General features: G+C 34.7%; 3 protein-coding genes across 3 annotated transcripts; 2 read left to right on the top strand and 1 right to left on the bottom strand.

Annotated features, from left to right (window-relative positions):
- Positions 1-1865: 1865 nt before the first annotated feature.
- Positions 1866-3658, bottom strand: LOC101891048 (acetyl-CoA acetyltransferase, mitochondrial). Its single transcript, XM_005179921.4, has 2 exons — positions 3291-3658; positions 1866-3088 (listed from the first exon to the last, which is right to left on the bottom strand). The coding sequence occupies exons 1-2, from the start codon at positions 3553-3555 to the stop codon at positions 2115-2117; spliced, it is 1239 nt and encodes a 412-aa protein (XP_005179978.1). The 5' UTR covers positions 3556-3658; the 3' UTR covers positions 1866-2114.
- Positions 3659-6537: 2879 nt separating this feature from the next.
- On the top strand, positions 6538-10294 carry LOC101891521 (transcription factor grauzone). Its single transcript, XM_005179924.4, has 4 exons — positions 6538-6667; positions 6733-6969; positions 8718-8847; positions 8970-10294. The coding sequence occupies exons 3-4, from the start codon at positions 8722-8724 to the stop codon at positions 10161-10163; spliced, it is 1320 nt and encodes a 439-aa protein (XP_005179981.1). The 5' UTR covers positions 6538-6667; positions 6733-6969; positions 8718-8721; the 3' UTR covers positions 10164-10294.
- Positions 10295-12679: 2385 nt separating this feature from the next.
- Positions 12680-17612, top strand: LOC101891698 (zinc finger protein 845). Its single transcript, XM_005179925.4, has 3 exons — positions 12680-12893; positions 16012-16177; positions 16255-17612. Exons 2-3 carry the CDS (start codon positions 16052-16054, stop codon positions 17485-17487), a joined length of 1359 nt encoding a protein of 452 aa, XP_005179982.1. The 5' UTR covers positions 12680-12893; positions 16012-16051; the 3' UTR covers positions 17488-17612.
- Positions 17613-20583: the final 2971 nt, after the last annotated feature.

Below are 20583 nucleotides of genomic sequence, written 5' to 3'. Positions count from 1 at the left end.
TGATACATTTGTTTTAATTTTGTATTTCAAGCTTCGGCAATATAATTGAGAAACCAAAGAAAATCTAGTTTAGTACAGTGGTGAAAAATGAAACAAATTTGATGTATACATACAGATAAAAGTATCACCGTATGTCACAAATAGCATTCATACCCTGTGGAATAGAACACGATTAATGTCTTCACTCGGTAAACTAATGTTATTGAGAAGAAGTAAAAATATATGTATATTGAGACTGTGGCTCTGCAATTGTCTAGGACTAGAAGCAATACCACGGTTAATTAGCTTAGATAGTCGATTATATTTATAATGTGCACTTATCTATTGATAAGTTGTAAAATTCCACTCAGATTATCAAAACAATGGAGGCACGCCAGACAGCGGTCTACTACACTTTTAAATTCTCCAGCTATTTTATCAAAATTTCAGGTTAAAAAAAAAACACAATTTGGAGATAATCTTCTACAACATTAAGAGATTATCTCTTCTTCGCTTTTTATGGAGGGTATATTAGCTTTATCATTCCGTTTGTAGCTCCTCAAAATATTCATAATAGATAGATTCTGGATCAGCGTAAAATTCTAAGACGATCTAGCGATGTCCGTCTGTCTGATCGAATTGAGATAGAAGGCTACAATCTTGCATACATGCATAGTTTACCAGTAGGCAGGTTAAGTTCGTAAATGGGCCATGTCGGTCCACGTTTTCGTATAGCCCCCATAAAACGCTACCTCTCTATAATCGGTATTTTCATGATTTTAGCGCCATTATTTATCGGAAATATTTAAAATTACGTATTTGTAGTTCGTTGATGATTTCAGCAGCATTATTTACCGGAATCGTGTCAAATTTCGTATTGGAAGATCTTAAGGTGCACTACAACCTAAGACAAAAAATTTCGTATGCAGGTCCACGTCTTCGTATAGCACCGATATAAAGGTACCTCCCGATAGTCGGTATTTTTATGATTTCAGCAGCATTATTTACTGGAATTGTTTCAAATTTCGTATTGGAAGATCTTAATGGGTACTACAAACTAGGTCAAAAAAATCATGAAAAATTTCGTATGCATTTCACGTCTTCGTATAGCAACCATATAACGGTACCTCCTGATACTCGGTATTTTCATGATTTTTTCGACATTTTTCAACGGAATTGTAATAAATGTCGTATTTAAAGGTCGCAATGGGTACTGCAGACTATGACAAAAAATTTCGTATGCAGGTTCACGTTTCCGTATACCCCCCATATAACGGTACCTTCCGATATTCGATATTTTAATTATTTTAGCGCCATTATTCACTGGAACTGTTTCAAATGTCGTATTTGAAGTTCGTAATGGTTACTAAAGCATATGATAAAAAGGTTGACGTCTTTGTATAGCCCCTATTTGGCGGTTTTCAATAAAGTAGAAGTTTTCATTTTTTTCCTTCTACATGGTGGAGGGTATTAAAAGCTCGGTCCGGCCGAACTTAACTGCTTTTTTACTTCTTTGTATTTGACTATCTTCAATAATATAGTTCACTTTTCAGTTACAAAACAATTATTTAAATTTTTCGATTCCAATCCACTGTGCATCGCTTCAAGGGAAAATCGGCCTTAATTTGTGTGCTAATCAAGAATTATTGATAACAGCTTTGCAATTTAAATGACAAAAATAGCTACATATGTGCTGGACAATAAACAGTGGAAATATAAATGCATTATTATCAAGCTTTATTTCGAATTTTTCTTGTTTTTCTCCCGGTCACAACAACCAAAAACCTATCACAACTAATTAACAGCACTATACGCCAAACAAACAAAACCCAATAATAAAAACAGCCTCCCAAAACTTTCCACTTTTGCAACAAACACAATAAAAATTAAAATATTCTCAGTCATGTCTTCAATATTCTTATCTGGATTTTTCTCTTTTTTTATTTTTTTCTATACATAAACAAATGCACATACTGATATCACACATTGTTTTTTTTTTCAACAGGGGTTACATAATAATTTACGAAAATTGAATTTTCTTTTTATAAAAAATATATATATTTTTTTTTAATTTTATAAATGCATCTCTGGTTATAAATTTCACTTTATTCTTATCGTTCATTTTGATCAGAAATTTACAATTTCTGAATCAGGATGGAGGAAGCACCACCACCACCATTGCAGATAGAGGCACAACCGTATTCACCAGTCTTCAAAGCATGCGACAAATGTGTTACCAAACGAGCACCAGACATACCAATGGGATGACCCAGCGATACAGCACCACCATGGATGTTCACTTTGTTGGGATCAACATCCAATTTACGGATGTTGGCACAAACGACCAGAGAGAAGGCTTCGTTGATTTCCCACATGGAAACATCTTCCTTCTTGACACCGGCCTTTTCCAACAATTTTGGTATGGCCAAGGCGGGAGCAATGGGGAAGTCAATGGGATCTGTTTCGGCATCTTGGAAGGCAACAACACGGGCCAAAGGTTTCAGGTTCATTTTGGCAGCTACATCAGCGGTCATCAAGACAACAGCAGAACCGCCATCGTTCAATGTGGAAGCATTGCCGGCTGTTACTGTGCCATTTTCCTTTTGGAAGACGGTCGACAATTTGCCAAATTTATCGAAATTGACACGTTTGTATTCTTCATCTTCGGCCACGATAACATCATCCTTGCGTTTTTGTTTAATGGTCACAGGGGCAATTTCAGCATCAAAGACTTTGTCGCTCCAGGCCTTGGCGGAACGTTTATAAGAACTGATGGCAAAATCATCCTGATCTTGACGAGTGATGCCCATTTTCTTGGCAGTATTTTCAGCACAGTTGCCCATGTGGAATTTGTTGTAGACATCCCACAAACCATCAAAGACAATACCATCGATAAGGTTAACGCCACCATATGGAGTTTGACCTCTCTTCAAGTAGTAGGGGACATTGGACATGGATTCCATGCCACCGGCAACAGCAATTTCCGATTGACCCAACATCAAAGATTGGCTGGCAATCATAACAGCCTTCATGCCAGAGGAACAAACTTTGTTAACAGTGGTGCAGCAAACATTTTTGGGCAAACCCGCAAAGATGGCAGCTTGTCTGGCTAAAAATAAAGAACGCAATTACTTTGCATAATCATGCTTGCTATGTTTGATTCGGCTTCTTAAATAACTTGATTTCTCCAAAAAAACACATTACACTAACAACAACAAGCACACATCACCCCATATATTGGTTAATTAAGAATTCTGTGTTGTTACAAAAACAATTAAGCCCCCAATCCATATGTAGCATATTTTCCTTACCTGGGGCTTGACCCAAACCAGCAGATACTACATTACCCATGTAGACTTCTTGGACATCTTCCTTGCTGATGCCAGCTCTTTGGACAGCAGCTTCAATGGCAACGGCACCCAATTGAGTGGCACTCATGGGAGCCAACTGCGATTGGAAACTGCCCATAGGTGTACGAGCGGCCGAGACAATGACAACATCATTGATCTTTGAGCTAAAGAAACGGGCTGGAGCCACAGAGCCCATTAATCTGGAAGCCTTCAAAAATGCCGACATACTTATAGCGAACCACTTCTACGGAAAAAAAACACAAATAATAAGGAATGCCTTGCTCCACCAACAGGTTGAACCTAATGTGTGTGAATGTGTTCCACACGAAGATATTGTCAAAATTGCATAACATAAGCAGCGATAACAGTGTTTATCGAACAGAAGTCTAATCAGCCAAGATGTGTGTGTTCGCCCCATCCATGGCATATTCAATAAGGTAGCCAGCCAGCCGAATCGCAACAACGAATTTAACAAAGCAAAAGGTATTACTACCATATAAATGGGCTTCATACGAATTTCAGACATTATTTTTGAAGGGATCCAAAAGAAAAATTCTTAAGGCAATATATAACAAGATATTAGTGTCTAATGACAACAGCGGAAAATTAACCCCACAAAATTGTGATACGCTGAGGATAATGCTTCCTAACGGTAGGACTAGGGCTGTTCAAGCCCTCGGTGAGTAAATTCTGCTTGTTGACATAGTGGAAATTGGCCTAATCTATGAGGATTAGTTTAAAATGGAATTCCGGACCTTTCTCATACAACGCAAAAATTCAATCAGCCGGTTTGAGTTCTTTTGTTAACTAAAAACTCAAGCCCAATTCCACTGAATTTGACGAAGACGTTTTTAAAATATATATAAGAGACCTATAAAAAAATATTTGGTACCATGGTACAATGAATTCAAGGTAGGGCAGAACTACCATATGATTTAAATTTTTTTATTTTTCTGGCTTAATATGTCAACTTCATTTGCTTATGTGTGTGTCTTCTTTTCAATAATAAAAAATTGTTCAGAAAATATTCAAATTCGGGTGTTTTCAAAATGCTTATTGCAACGAATGCATCGACAAAATCTACAGTTTTTGTCGCGAAATAAACCATAAGAGATATATAGAACATGATATTGAAAAGAAATTTTGACCATTCATTCAGTTTTCGCGGTTTTAAATTATTTATTCAAAATCAATGCAACAAGTTGTTTGCTTTTTTTATTGTTTTGATAGCAATTCTGACATTACAAGCCAAACAGGTAGGCCTCTATACTTGAAATTTTTTCAAAGTTGACCTACCTTCTCTTCATTGTACCATGTTTGGTACCAAATATCATTGTTGTCGAATGCATATTACGAATGTGAGGGATTTAATGACCAAATGAGGTGAAACATATAAATGGGAGATATAGCAATATCTGAATCGATTTTTATTAAATTTGATGTACTTGCTTCTAGACTGAATTCGGTTGGATGTGCAAAAATTTAGGTCATTAGGACTGATATTGGTCATTTGGTGCACAATTAACCCGAAATCGTCTGAAGATATATATGGGAGCTATATTCAAATCTGAACCGATCTTGATACAATTTCTGGTACCAAATATCATACTTTTGGAGTGCATATTACGAATGTGAGGGACTTAAACACCAAATCGGATGAAACATATATATAGAATCTATTTGATGTACTTGATTCTAGATGTACTTGATTCAAGCCTGAATTCGGTCGGATGTTCCAAAATTCAAATCATTTGGACTGATATTGGCCATTTTGTGCACAATTAACCCGAAATCGGCAGATGATATATATGGGAGTTATATCTAAATTCGAAACGATTCTCACCAGTTTCAATAGGGTCAAACAAATATTGTTTGGAAAATTTCATCTCAATCGGGTAATAAATGTGAACTGCTTTTAGTTCACAAGAATACGTGGACAGACATGCATAAATCGACTCAGAAAGTGATTCTATGAAAATCCTCAAAAGTAAATATGGTTCTATCTCGCTTCCTTCTCCAAACAAACAAATGCACAAAGACATATTATGTGGCGTTTCCACTGCACTTGATTCGCTCTCTATTCGTTGTTTGGCCCTTAACTATGAAAAAACTACCTAATTCTTCACACAAAATTTCCTGAGCGAACACTCATATTTGTACGTTGTTCAAATCAAATCACTCTCAGAACAACGAAAAAATATGTCCCATCCCTAACAAATGAGAGCATTTATCGAAAAAATAAATTATGACATTTAAAAATTATAAATAGAAAAATTTAATGAAATTTTAAAAATTTTTGGGAAGACTGAAAATTATGAATGAAAAATACAATGTTGAATGGCGTATGTACATTCAAATGAAAGTAAATTTTGTTTTCTCTCTTATTCGAAGTACGCATTTGATCCACGAGTTAAAATTTCTACAGAAAACTGCAAACAAAATAGTCAATATTTTCAAAATGTTTCTATCGGCAGAAAAAATGTTTGACAAGTGTCTCTTCAGCAGAATTTTAAAATGGAAAAACACAAAAATATGTTCAAAATGTCAGCATTTACACAAAAAGTTGAAAACGTGAATGAAAATTGTAAAATTAATGATATAATAAATATTTGGGAGAAAAACAATAATTTCTTATATTCATATTAGTGAGAATTTCATGTATTTTCGTATACATTCCCTTTAAAATCAACAAACCATTTTTTTGAAAAAAGGACTTATTTTACTATGAATTACGAATCGTGCCGTATGAACGGGTTAATTCGTGTACCTAATTCTGAGAGCGAACAACGTTGTTCGGTTTCCAATGGAAACATGCTATTACAAAATATAAGTGGGAAGTAAGCTAATTTACCGATTTTTTGAATTTTACCGATTTTTTCGGTAACTCAAAAAATGAGTTACAGACGCAGCTGCTAGGTCAATGAAATGCCAATTTTGGAATTGAAAATTTTGAATTAAAAATTCATAGTAGAATTAAGAAGGTAAAGTCCATAAGAGTATATACACTAAAATGCCTATTTGAGGAATTGCAAACGGTGGAGGGTTAAGAAAAAGAGTCAAATAAACAAAACAACTTGTTGCGTGTATAAACGTAGGGTAAAATACAAAAGTGCTAAGTGAACCAAAGCAACTAGATGAACGAAAGAACTGGATGTAGTTTCGACGGTTCGTTTCACCAAATAGTTCCATTGAACTATTTTATTCCGGAACAAAACACAAACAAAAACATTTTGATTGAAATGATATAAATGTAATAAATATAAATTGGATTGTACTCCGAATATTTGATATTTTAAAAACAGTGAAATAGCGAACTTTGCTGTTCATCACAACTGGTGGTAAGAATAAATCATGACCTTTATAAATCGGTATATATCTTTCATTCATATGGTTTTCTTTGAAGCTTAAATCTTCAGATGGCGAAGAAGGAGTAATAATAGGCTTAATATATATTGTAACATGGAACAATTTTCCGTTTATTCATAAAAAAATCAAAATTGGATGCCTATTTGGACCAGACGAAAACACAAAAATCTTAGAATTGGTGGATAACACACACGCAATAAAAGAGTGGTATTTTTCATATTCAGCGCTTATATCCCCCGAAAATTTAATTGCGAGGACAAATCATAAATTCAAGGTAAATATATGTTGAATATTAAACAAATAACTATCCCCATACAAAAGCATTGAACGTGCAACGTAATTGCTTCACTCGGGGACATTCAGGTCCATTGTATTCTTCTTGTTCTTGAGAGGGAGATAAAAAAACAAATAAAGACAGACTTCAGTTATTGCAGCCATAAAAATATTATCAATTTAAGAAGAAACTATTGTGTTTTATTTATATTTCTTTTTCATAGTCTGTGTCGTTGACACCCCCGGGACCTGGAACGCAGCAAAACTTAATGACAGTCTTTAGTGATGAACTATTTGCTATTGATAATTAATTCTGTTTGCGACCTAGTAGTTATTTTGTCATTTCAAAATAGGTTCACAATTATAAATTTTACACCCCACGAAGTATATATATTCTTGATCAGCATAAAATTATATGCCGATTCGGCGATGTCTGTCCGCCCGTCTGTCTCTGTTAATCACTCTAGCTTCCGAACGAAACGAAGGTTTAAAGAATTGTACTCAAATGTATATTATGTCTGCAGGACTTTTGGTATTGAAAATGGGCCATGTAGATCCACGTTTTGGTATAGCCCCATATAATGGTTCCTACCTATTTTCGGTATTTTGGTGATTTTAGCGACATTATTCATCGGAATCGGTTCAAATTTGGTATTTGAAGTAATGCCCCCATATAACGGTACCTTCCGATATTAGGTATTTTGATGATTTGTTTCAAATTTGGTATTTGAAGTTCGTAATGGATACTGCAGCCTAAGACAGAAAATCGTCTGTGCATGTCCACGTCTTTTTATACCCCCATAAAATGGTACCTACCTTTATTCGGTATTTTGATGATTTTAGCAACATTATCAACCGGAATTGTGTCAAATTTGATATTTGAAGTTAGAATGGATACTACAGCCCATGGTACAATGAAGAGAAGGTAGGTCAACTTTGACAAAATTGCAAGTATAGAGGTCTACCTGTTTGGCTTGTAATGTCAAAATTAGTTTTAAAACAATAAAAAAATCAAACAACTTGTTGCATTTATTTTGAATAAATAATTGAAAACCGCGATAACTAAATGAAAAATCAACACTTCTTTTCAAAATCATGTACTATATATCTCTATAGGATTATTTCGCTACAAAAACTCTAGATTTTGTCGATGCATACGTTGAAATAAACATTTTGAAAACACCCGAATTTGAATATTTTCTGAACAATTTTTAGCAGAATTTTTTACGGATTTTATTTTTTTGAAAATTGCCAAAGTCGTTCCAAATGGTGGAGGATATTCAAAGTTCAACCGACCGACCGAACTTACAGCTTTTTTACTTGTTATTATTAAATTACAATAAACACAATCTTTTTTAAAATGAGCTCATTAGTTCCCTTGGCTTTTGATTGGGAATATTCTCCTCAAGAGTTACCAAAAAAGTATCTTCCCATTTTCCCTATTGTTATGTGTCGAAGGAATTCCATCTCTTTTATATATATATTTTTTTTATATCAAGTGATGAAGAATCCAAATTTGAAGGATTCCATTATAGTAGAGCAATTGCTTCAGAAATGGAATTGTATTATACCATACTGAATATCTGAAAATATGTTATATTAAATTTAAGCTTCTTAAAAATGGAACAGGTTTGCAGAGTACGTTCCAGCGGAGTATGTAACAATTATTACATTATTTCAATCGAGTGTATAATTTTTGAAAAAAAAAAAAAAAAAACGTTGCTAACTTCACTTCTTTCCCTTCAACAGCACTATGACAAAAGAATTTATTTGCCGTCTATGTGGAAATGATTATTCCGATGAGTTCTTTGAGATATACGATGATGATGGTAATCCCAACGAAGGTTACAGAATTACAGCAAATTTCTTCAATTCGAGGGTAAGCTTTATGATTAGAGTAGGAATTTGTTTCAACTATTGTCTGTTGGAAACTTCTTATGATCTGTGCTAATGTTTTATTAATTACGCAGATACATTTCATATTTTTGTGTTTTCTTTTAGTTTTTAGATTTACAAAATGGCAATCATCTGAAAAGTTTATGCTCCGATTGTTGGAATCATATTTATGAGTTTCATAAATTCCAAGGATTTGTTTTTCAAATGGAAACAAACGTTATGGCAAAGCTGCAAGAGATAAAGGAAACTACGAACAATAGGAATGAGGAAGATTTCTCTGATGCATCAAAATTAACAGAACACTCCACCGAAAGTAAAACAAATGGCCCAGAAAAGTGTATTGTAAAATTGGAAAATAAAATACCTTGTGAATTTGAATCGTATGAAATATCAGATGATAGTGAAGAAGAGGAGCATGCAGAGCAGCAAATGAAACAAAGCTTACATTCTGGTAGATTATTTGAGGACGATTACGATATTTCCTATTCTGAACTAGAGGAATTAGATACTCAATTGAACTCGGAAAGTGAAACAGACAAAACCCATGAAAGCACTCCGGCAAATGCTGAGAATACGAAATCACCTGAAAACAATAGATTGGGGAATAACGATGACAATGATGTAGATTATAATCCAAGAAGGGAGTTTACAAAAAGACGCAGGCGAAAGCGTATAAGAATGGACAATTTCGCAACTCTTCCTCAGGACAACTCTTATAGGTCCCAACAAAATCCAATATTTTTAAAATTTGTGGAATCGAATCAGAGAACGGCTAAAGATGCTGATGATTTAATAGCCCAATGGCTTCCAACACTACAATGTGTTGAATGCGAAAACAAATACACCAGCTTTACATTGTTAAAAGACCATTTTCAAGAAGCGCATAGAAATAAACGATTTTACGTCGTATGCTGCCAGCGTAACTTCATCTATCGCTGTTACCTTGCCGAACATGTCTGTTTGCATTTTGATCCCTATGTGTTTAGGTGTAAAAAATGCGGCCGCGTATTTACGAATCGGGCAAATTTGTGCGCCCACAAAGCTAATCAATGCGTACCCTTGGAGCCGACCAGAGAAAGAAAAACATACAAAGAATTGGATGATAATATTGCAAAATGGAAACCGAAATTGGAATGTGTCGTTTGTAAAGAGAGCTATGACACATTTACAATATTGAAACAACATTTTGAATTAAAACATCCCAATGATAAATTTTATACGGTATGCTGTCGAAATAGATTTTCAACCCGGTATCGTATGGAGGAACACATTCAAACACATTTGAAACGCCAAGATTAAAATTAAATTAAAAGTACCTAAATAAGTTTTACCAAAAATAATAAACTACGATTACTTTAATGCATGTACATGCATTTGTATTTGTTTATATCATTAAGTGTTTTTTTTATCTTATAAATATAATAAAATAGCTTTTGTATATTAGGTGTTAAATTGTGTGTATTCAATGTGTTTGCAAATGGAGTAATTCGAATTTTAAATGTAATACTACAAATTACAACTAGAGGTTTCGAGGTAGGGTTTGCAGGTCAAATTCTCGAGTTTAAATTTTTATTACAAAAATGAACCTTAAATATGGAATCAAAATTTCCAAAGACCAAAAATATGGCCAAATTTTTAAATAGGAACTGCACCGACCCATATATTTTTTTGTACAGAGTTGAGAGCTCCAAATGATACCATATGATTTCAATTTTTTTATTTTCTTGACTTAATATGTCATCTTTATTTGTTTATGTATGTGTTTTCCTTTCAATAACAAAAAAAATGTTCAGAAAATATTCAAATTCGGGTGTTTTCAAAATGTTTATTTCAACGTATGCATCGACAAAATCTAGAGTTTTTGTAGCGAAATAATCCTTTAGAGATATATAGTACATGATTTTGAAAAGAAGTGTTGACCTTTCATTCAGTTATCGCGTTTTTTCAATTATTTATTCAAAATAAATGCAACAAGTTGTTTGATTTTTTTTTTGTTTTGATACTAAGTCTGACATTACAAGCCAAACAGGTAGACCTCTATACTTGCAATTTTTTCAAAGTTGACCTACCTTCTCTTCATTATACCATGATACCACCCATCAACATTTGGCTTCAGAGCACTTATAAATTGTTTTCAGAGGGAACTAATATATAGGAGGCATATCCAATTCTGAAGCGATTTTCACCAAATACTTACTTCACGACTGAATTCTGTCGGCTGTGCCAAAATTCAGGTCATTTGGACTTATATTGGTCATTTGGTGTACAATTATTAATTAATCGGTTGAATAAATATGGGAGCTATATTTAAGTCTCATCCGATTATCACAAATTTCTATAGAGTTTGTCCTTGGGCCCAACAAATATTCGGCCCTATTACGGTTGTCGTCGTCGTCGCAAAATTAAGTCGAGGCGACAATAATGACATTAGGGTTGTCGTTTTATGTCGATAGCGACAAATGATTGCTATTATCATTGTCGATACAACAGTCGACGTAAAAAATTGTGACGGCAATGTTGGTTTCCGAATTGGAAAAAAACTATGTTTGGCAAAAGGGTTTACCAAAGGTCATGTTCAAGTTAATTTTAAATCAGATTGGGAATCCGATGCTACAAAATTTAATATATACGGGCCTCCAATTAGAGACTGTGCACAATAAGAGATGTGCACAATAAAGGTGAAGACAGCAGCCACTGGAGGTGGTATTTTTAAGCAAATGGCTTTGTCGCCTTGCGAGAAGTCTGTCGCGAATGTAATGCAGTTTCAAAAGTTACTGAATCCACCAGGTGGTGCACTTGGAGTAAAAAATGCGGAAAACATAATTGTAACAGACGTTATAGATCATGACATTGAGCCAGTGGACAATGCTGATGACGAGACTGAAGTAACTACTATCCAAGCATCTCGATCGCCCGGAAAAAAACAATGATAAAAAGTCATTACGGAAAGAAAAAACTATTGAACTCTTGAAAGAGCAGTATAAACGTTTGAAACAACACAATCATGAGTCATTTTTTCATGACATTCGCCATATTGAAACTATTTGTGTGTGGACAGGGCATGGCAGAAGAATACAGGTAGTTGCATCAACGCTTGGGAGCATTGATATGTCAAAAAAATGTAAATGTTTTTTCAAATATAAGTAGATTTTTATATGTTTTCTTATACTACGTCATTCGGAGGCTATTATAACTCGCGTTTTTCAACAATTTTTACAAATTTAAATAATTTTTCATTCAACATTTTCAATTCCAAAATTGGTTTGACAGCTCATTGTCCCAGCAGCTGTGTCGACGCGTCTACCTATATTCTTCTACCATGGGACAGGGCCTAAGCAACATATGTATTTAACAACTCTGGAATTTATGTCGTAAGAAGAAGAAGATTGGTGCGTAGGTTGATGAGCGGCTCTGGTATTCAACAATTCAGTTTTTCTCATGTTTCAAAACCAAAACCAGACCTAAAATTCCAATAAGACAAAGTCTTAAATCATTCATGAATGAAAATTGTTAAATGAAAGATAAAATAAATCTTTGGGGGAAAAAAATTTCTTCCATTATTATTAATGCTAATTGCATGTACTTTCGTACAGGCTGCTATAAAAATCAACAAACAAAAAATTTTAAAAAATTAATTACGAATCGTGCCGTGTGAACAGGTTAATTCGTGTACCCAATTTTGAGAGCGAACAACGTGATTTAAATTGCAATGAGAACATAGCATAAGTCGAACAATCAACTATGAATAGTCGAGTACTCGGTTTTCATCCAAGTCCATAGTGGAGTTCGAGTTTCAGAACTTTGAGTACTTAAAGTCGATTATTCGATTAATCGGAAGTCGAAAGAGACTTTGTTTGTTTGGTCCTGCATTGTTTTTCTATTTTTTTCCAAATTAAAATACAAAGAAATAACAACTGACTAGAAAAAACTTTTTCCGCCTGACGCCATTAGTGTCGAAGAAAAAAAGAACTTGTTATTTATATATTAGGCAACTTTAATTACCCACCGTTGCTGCCTTGTGGAAAAGAGGTAAGGACAGTTGAAGAAATTTCGAATTTGCGGGTCGCCGTGCAGTTTATTTATGTGTTGGTGTTTGCAATGATTCTATTTTAAAACCAATACAACCATAGCACGTTGTCCTTCATCACCTTGTCCTGTAGTATGATTTTCCGGCTCTATATTTATTTTGTAGAGAAGTGCTGTCACCTTTTTGGTAAGCCAATGTATATTTGCACATGTTATTGGTTAACCCAAGGACACGCCGCATTTTAATTGGTAACACTAAATTCCGATGTTTGCCCTATGGCAAGAGACTGTGGATAAAGATTATGTCCATTATTCCTATAGTTAGCTAACGATGAGTTGATAATGATAAAATCGTATTAGCAGTTTCAAAGCTACAAAAGTGTAGTTCGCGCCATGGATAGACGTCAAAGCACAAATTCCGATGCTGGAATGATAAGGAATTCATAGTAAAATGTTCATTAGCAAGAAAGATAGAATTTATTTTCTTATCACATAAATTCGAACCATCATTGATTTTTTAAAATAGAATATATTTATTGTCGCTATAAGAATCCATAGTAGAAGATTAGGGATAATAAGCAGAGCTTTAAAGGTATATGGATTTAGTCATCCGTCCTGCAATTAAAAAAAATGCAGACTACCAAGATATTTTGCTAAAATATGTTCTGCTTATTAATATTACAAACTGGTAATATTCAATAACAACTCAAAATGGCATATGAATGCCAATTCAGCTGTTAATTGGTGCTAAAACCTTTATGTTTGGTAAAAAGATGCGCAGTTGACTTCGTTTGTTATCCACGAATTGAGAATTATAGTGTCGTCTTTAGTCACTTTAATTTCCTGAATAACTGCTGCTCATGTGTTGGAGGATGTAGACAGATTTTCCTTTTTTTCTCCCCCCAAAAGCCTACGTCTCACATGGCAGAATGTTGGACAGTGACAGAGTAGATGGTTGACCATACAGGTTCGTCCTCATGTTTGGAAAGGATGCAGTGGGCTAAAGTTAACTTTAGAGGCTATGCTCGGATTGACCTGACATTTTTACCACGTGTAGGTCTTTATACTAGTGGAGAGAATCTCAATTTCATCATTTGAATCACTAATATCTTTGGAACTATAAAAGATATCAGCACATATGGTAACAATTTGGAAAGACAAGAGTGCAGGCTATAATGAAGCATGTAGATCTTAGTACTCCATAATGGGTTTTTTAAAAAGTACTGGTATAAAAATACCAATTTTCTGGCATTACTCCGGGTATATGACCACTTGTTGGATAGGTTCCATAAGCTTACATATTTTGTAGATAACGGTTTTGGAATGGAATGTTTTATCCGTGCTTTCGGGTAAATAACCGGGTACTTCCCCCTCGAAAAAATTACATTGCCTTAAAATTTCAAATGATCTATGCATAGCCCCTAAACTCAATTTGCTTCTGATCCCCCAACACACGTTTAAGATCTAATTTCGGAGATGAGTGACCTTGGTCTCATCTCGGAGATTGTAGGCCCAATGTTCTTCGAGTCATTATATCCCCTTTCTTTCTGGGAGTTTTGTTCAAATCTCCCAGAGTGTCACAAAGAGGGCTGAACCGAGTTGTCGACCTCAATATCAATTGACGGACCCACGTCGTTCCAATGCAGCTGCCGCGTCAATGCCAGAAATGTTGCAATGGAACCCAACAAAGATTGGTGAAAGACCTACTTTTGATAGAAATATAATAGAAATCGTTTTTGATTTCCCTTAAGTACTCTTGGAAATACGTGGTTTCACTAATCTTTGTTGGCTTCCAGACCATAGTAATTGGGTCCGCAATTGAACGTTTTTTGATTTGAATGATGATATACATGTCTGATAAGTAAGATAATCAGTTTTATCCTTCCGAAAAAAGAATATTGTTGTGTAAAAGCTTGAAAAAGCATGAAAATATAATGCAACATCTCTTTGAAAATCATCAAAGTAACAATAACTTGACCGATCCCATATCTTTGATTTCCATCCAATTGATCTATCGACTTCTGAGATTGTCAATCTAGCTCTTACCGAAGAAGCTAGCACTTGAAAACAGTTTAAGAGAAACATAAAAAGGAGGTCTGACCGGCACTATTGAGAAGAAAAACTAGTTCTCTTCTCGACTGCAGTATCAGATGTCTGACCTCAAAATGGGTTAACAATGGTCCTGACTCTCTGTGAGTATGATGAAGGTAGGTAGAGGTAGAGAGGTTTGAAAACCTACAACGCAGATGTCCCGTGTTATCAAAAGCAAAGGCAATTTGGTTGGTGGGAGATATAATTTTAATTCTATATCTTCATTGGATGAACATAATGGACTAGAGGTCTTCATGTGAAGCAACAGCAAACTCCTGTGTAGCTGCGTATATTTAAACCAAGCCCATATCCCCAAAATAAATATAGACCTTGTTTTAGTGATGCGCAGCCATACCGGAGTCGGCAACTGTTTCACTCAATGACGTGTGGTCCATTGTGTTCATTCTAGGAAGAATAAAGTAGTTAGTGAAATGAATATGTGATCATTAATTCTATTACATACATCTAGGATAGGTCCCACACATGAACTGATCGTTAATAGTGCCACCCTCCAGCTTTCCATTGTCTCAGCGCCCTCCTTGCTGCTTGGAATTGAGCAAAAATATAAAAGTTTAGTGGAGAAAAAATTACATTGTTTATCAAGAGTAAGGCGGTAGGACTAAAGCTCGTTAAGAGCCACCAATCCTCGCCTGTTATTTTTTTAATAAACTCCTTTTTATTTCCAATCCATGCAACTCTAGACTCAGATATCTGTATTGAGGTCAACTATTTAGTTTGAATTGTTGTAACCAATATGAGTAATTTAGGGTAGCGGTACCACACCTTCATTGAGCAGGTCAAGTTAACTTGTATTTTTAGCAGGAAGTGCTTTGTGATAGGACTGTCCTGTTGGCGAAAATTGGAACAAATGGCAGACTTCAAAAGTATATCGAAGTATTGTACATTGCACCCTAAAATAATCTACGTCATAAGGCAATGTTTTTCAAAAAAATTCCCAGCATACATTTTATATTGCGGAGCTATAAAATACAATACTTTGTTCTCATCGCAAAAAAAATTTTTTTCACAGCAAACTTTTGCCAACATTTGATGATTTATATAGTCCTAAGATGATTCAACAACAAATGTGTCGTTTGTGTGGAAATAACTCTACTGAGGAGTTAAAGGAATTATACGATGAATATGATAGTCCATGTGAAGTTTATAAAATTTCGGCAAATTACTTTCATTCTAGGGTAAGATATTTATTCCGCAGATATATAATGTTTTTAAAGATGAACATTATTAATAAATTTATTGTTTTTTTTTGCAGTTTTTGGATTTGAAAAATGGCAATCACCTAAAGAGTATGTGCTCCGCATGTTGGAATCAAATCTATGAATTTTATAAATTTCAGGATGTTATATTTCGTATGGAAACGGAAATTATTGAAAAATTAAAGAGCCAAGCCAAGGAGAACGCAATTACTAATAATGCAACAGTTTCGAATAACCAAGAAGTATTTACTACAGTATATCCTGATTCCTCCAGACTCAATCTAGTTGTATCCCCGACTTCGGAAATTAGTCAAATCGTAAAAGTTGAAGTAACAGATGATATTGAAATGGCTGGAAAAGAAATTGAACAAAATGATAGCGAAACAAACGATATTGAAGTTTCACAACTTGAAAACCCTGCTGTCGACGTAAAAATAGAAAATGAACAGATAGACATGGATATAATGGAATGTGAAAATGAGACAACAATTGAAAATCGTGAAAATGTACAAAAAGCTAACAATAACGATGACAAAGATAATGCCAAAACAAATATTGAATTTAGAGGCCTTAATACACGACCAAAGCCGCGTAAAATGAATCTGAAAATATATACTGCCTGTGCTAAAAAGCGAAACCAAATAACAAGAAAAATGATAATATACAAAGAACCTGGTAACATAAGCAAAGACCATATGGATGATATTATAGCGCAATGGCTGCCAATGTTACAATGTATCGCATGTCCACAACAGTTCCCCAATTTCTATCTGTTGAAAAAACATTTCGACACCGAACACAAGGGCTACAAATTTTCTGTAAAATGTTGTCAACAACGATATACATATAAAACCCACCTCGCAAAACATATCATGGAACATCAAGTCATAAAAGGATTTAAGTGCAACGAATGTGGAAAAATATTCCAACGTCGGTTAAACTTAGCTCTTCACCAAAAACAAACGCACCCTTCCACACAGAATAGAGAAAGAAAATCCTTCCCAGAATTGGATGGTATTATTGCGAAATGGAAATCAAGTTTGGATTGTGTAGTTTGCATGAAAAAGTTCGAAACGTTTGCCAATTTGAAAAAACATTTTGAATCGGAACACCCGAATAAAAAATTGTATGTTTTATGCTGTGACCGACGTTTTTATAGAAGATTTCCTCTCGTTGAGCATTGTCGAGTGCACCTGGACCCAGACACGTTTAAATGTGGCAATTGTGGTAAACAATTTTGGACGAAATTGCAAATGCGATCACACGTAGAAAATTGTCTAAAGCACTAATGTACATATGAGTAATGATAATTTGGACATTAAATGTTTTATTTTTTATATATTTTTGTATTATTTATATGAATGATTTTTTTTTCATTGTACAATAAACATCCATATTTTTCAATAATTTGGGTTCCATTAAAGAACTTAAAAAAATTTTGGTTGGTAGAGTTTTTAATGTAGAGTGTAGAAAATTTGGGCACAATATGAAAGTAAGCGTGACTTTAATTGTAACCAGAATTGGGATTTAGCATTCCAACAATAAATAATCAACACAGTTGTATGGGGTTTAATTCGAACTGCGCATCTTCTACTTTCGTGCATCTAATTTCCATCCAATGAGAACCCAAGATGTTATTGCAAATTTTGTGACAAAAGGATTTATATTCTCGAAAATGCTATTAAAACCTGAAAAATACCTTGATTGCCGGTAAGGTGGCAGTTTATATGAAAATTCCCGCATCGAAAAAATTCCATCGAAACCATCGGACCATAATTATTCCTGTAGCGAGATTACAAATTAAGATGGACAGACAGACAGGCGGACGGACGGACAAACATAGCTAGAACGACTCAACTCGGCAAGATATGTAACATCGTGGGTCTAGGACCAATATTCCAAGATGTTACAAACTTTTTGGCGCAATTAAACTTATAATACCTCCAAACAAGACTGTGTGTCGGGCATAATAATTAACATACTGTCTTGGCTATGATTGAAATACATACATTATTTCCTATTTTCATTAAAAATATAAAATTTAATTCAATATTATAAATTTAAATTTTAAATTTCAATCGATGTTTCTCTCATATTGTTACGATCAAAGAGGAGGGGTTATTTTCTCAAAGGATCTCTCTTATCGAATAACTTAAAATCAACATTCAATTCATTAAGATCGTTATGGCGTTGATCTGGAGCATGATCTTGTTGAGTCAAGTACGGACCAAGTTGTTGTTGAGGATGTCCAAATAGTTGCAGGCTATATTTCATGCGCTGGGATTCACCAATATGAAAAACACCAATTTGAATACCATTTAATCGCGTATTTTGCTGATGATTTTGGAAAAGCCAATAGAGACTTTCGGGCCATACAAGTACCAGCGTTTCATGTTGTAGGTCCTTTAGCGACAAATTTTACCGCCAGATTCCCTTAGCAGTTGTCTATGATGCGATTCAAGATGACAGAATATCTCCTTCTCTAATCCTAGCCATTGACAATCCGATACTCTTCAATAAGTGTTCATCGTTTATTCTAGTCTGCCGACCAAAGTCTATTCTAGAACTAAAACCATTCTAGCAATTGTACTTGGTATTTATACGTCTTGAAAGGATAACAACCTTGTTTTCATGATATAAAAACCGCAATTTATGATTAGGATTGTGACAATTATCGGCACCAATTATGATCGGAGGGTATCAAATGTTACACTTCGTTTTATGGGGTGCATTTTATTTACACCATCACATCAGTGATCTTCATTGTCACATTTCCAATACCAATTTCGGTATCTCGTTAACTTTGTACATTGAGAGTATTTGGTTTCATCTCTCACATGTGCGAAAGACAGAACAACAAGACTGTTTTTAATGCACTTCATATTCTCATTAGCATACGAATTTGTAACGGCACGTGCTTAGGTTACACCTATAAAGGCGACAAACAGACAAATAGTTTGAGAGCAAGTGACAGGGATAAGGTGATCATTATTATCATAGCAGTTTGTCAATATCGAAAAGGCCTTATTAAGAATTCAGTGTTTTAGCACAGAAAGTGTTCAATGAAATTATTTCATTCCGAGTGTGAAGTGGTGAACAATATAAAATAATTGTTGCTGTTGAAACTTTTTTTCAGACTAAAAACTCTGAAAATAATAAGGACCAATAAATGCGGATTTTTTAAAGAATATTTTCTTTAAGGGCCAACAAACGTATAATTATTAAAAAATAATTTTTTCAAGGACCAGCAAACGTGAAATTATTAAAAAATATTTTTTCAAGGACCAAAAAACGTGGATTTTTTTTAAAATATTTTTTTCAAGGACCAACAAACGTTGATTTGGAAAAGCATTTCAAGAATGTTTTAGCCGTTTTTATATTTAAGCTTTGCCAAATCTGTAATATGCGCTCTATGACAGTGACTTTCGGTACAGGATATAACACAGCCTATAGGGTGAGATAAAAAAACTGCAACCGACTTCAGACTGCTTCCTTTTTTAAGTCACAGTCTGACAGCTGTTAAAGTTATTCCAGTGACAGCTTCATTATATATTTTTTACGAGCGTACAAAATCATTTTGGTGAGCATTTTCCAGAAAAACATTTATTCGTGATAGAATTCAACCGTGATAGTGTGATTTCTTTATATTTGGTTGGGAAACCACAAGTGGCTCTCGTTAGGGCACTCCAGCATTCAAATGTGAATAAATCGTTTGTGTCTCATACCCTCGCTCGTTACCGTGATACTGGTAGCGTAGCCCGACGTCAACGAAGTGGACGTAGCAGTGGCCGAAAATGCTCGTGAGCTGAAAATATCGAAAATTCCATTCGGCAAATATTGAACAATGAGCTCGGGGTAAAGTCATTGGAATTCCAAAAAGTGCAAGAACTTACACCGCAACAGAAAGAAAATAGACTCAGAAGATTGCTTCGCTTGGTCGAAAGTGGTGAACTGCCGAATTTCGTTTTCTCCGATGAGAAAACATTCGTTGTCCAGCAGTTTGGAAAGAAACAAAATGATCGTGTTTACTTGCCAAAGAGGTCAGCAGACTATGACATTGGACTATTGTGTCTGGAGTATTTTGGAAAGCAATGTTGGCACTAAAAAATACCAAAGTGTCGATCGCCTCAAGCAAGCCCTTCGCCGGGAATGGGCCAAAATACCGCAGAGCTACATTCGGGCAGCATGTGACGATTTCATTGGCCGTTTGAAGACCATAATTCGTGCCAAAGGAGACCGATTCGAACAAATCTAAACTTATTCTAAAATTTGATGTTATTTCCGTCATTTTTCGCTTTATTCAATAAAATTCACGAAAAAAAAGGTAAAAATGATGGCGTTCGACTTTGTTGCAGTTTTTTATCCCTCCTTAATCTTTACTTTAT

Source organism: Musca domestica, unplaced genomic scaffold (genome assembly GCF_030504385.1).
Source record: "Musca domestica strain aabys unplaced genomic scaffold, Musca_domestica.polishedcontigs.V.1.1 2, whole genome shotgun sequence".
In the NCBI taxonomy this organism is placed as follows: domain Eukaryota; kingdom Metazoa; phylum Arthropoda; class Insecta; order Diptera; family Muscidae; genus Musca; species Musca domestica.
This window is presented reverse-complemented; position numbering and strand designations above follow the sequence as displayed.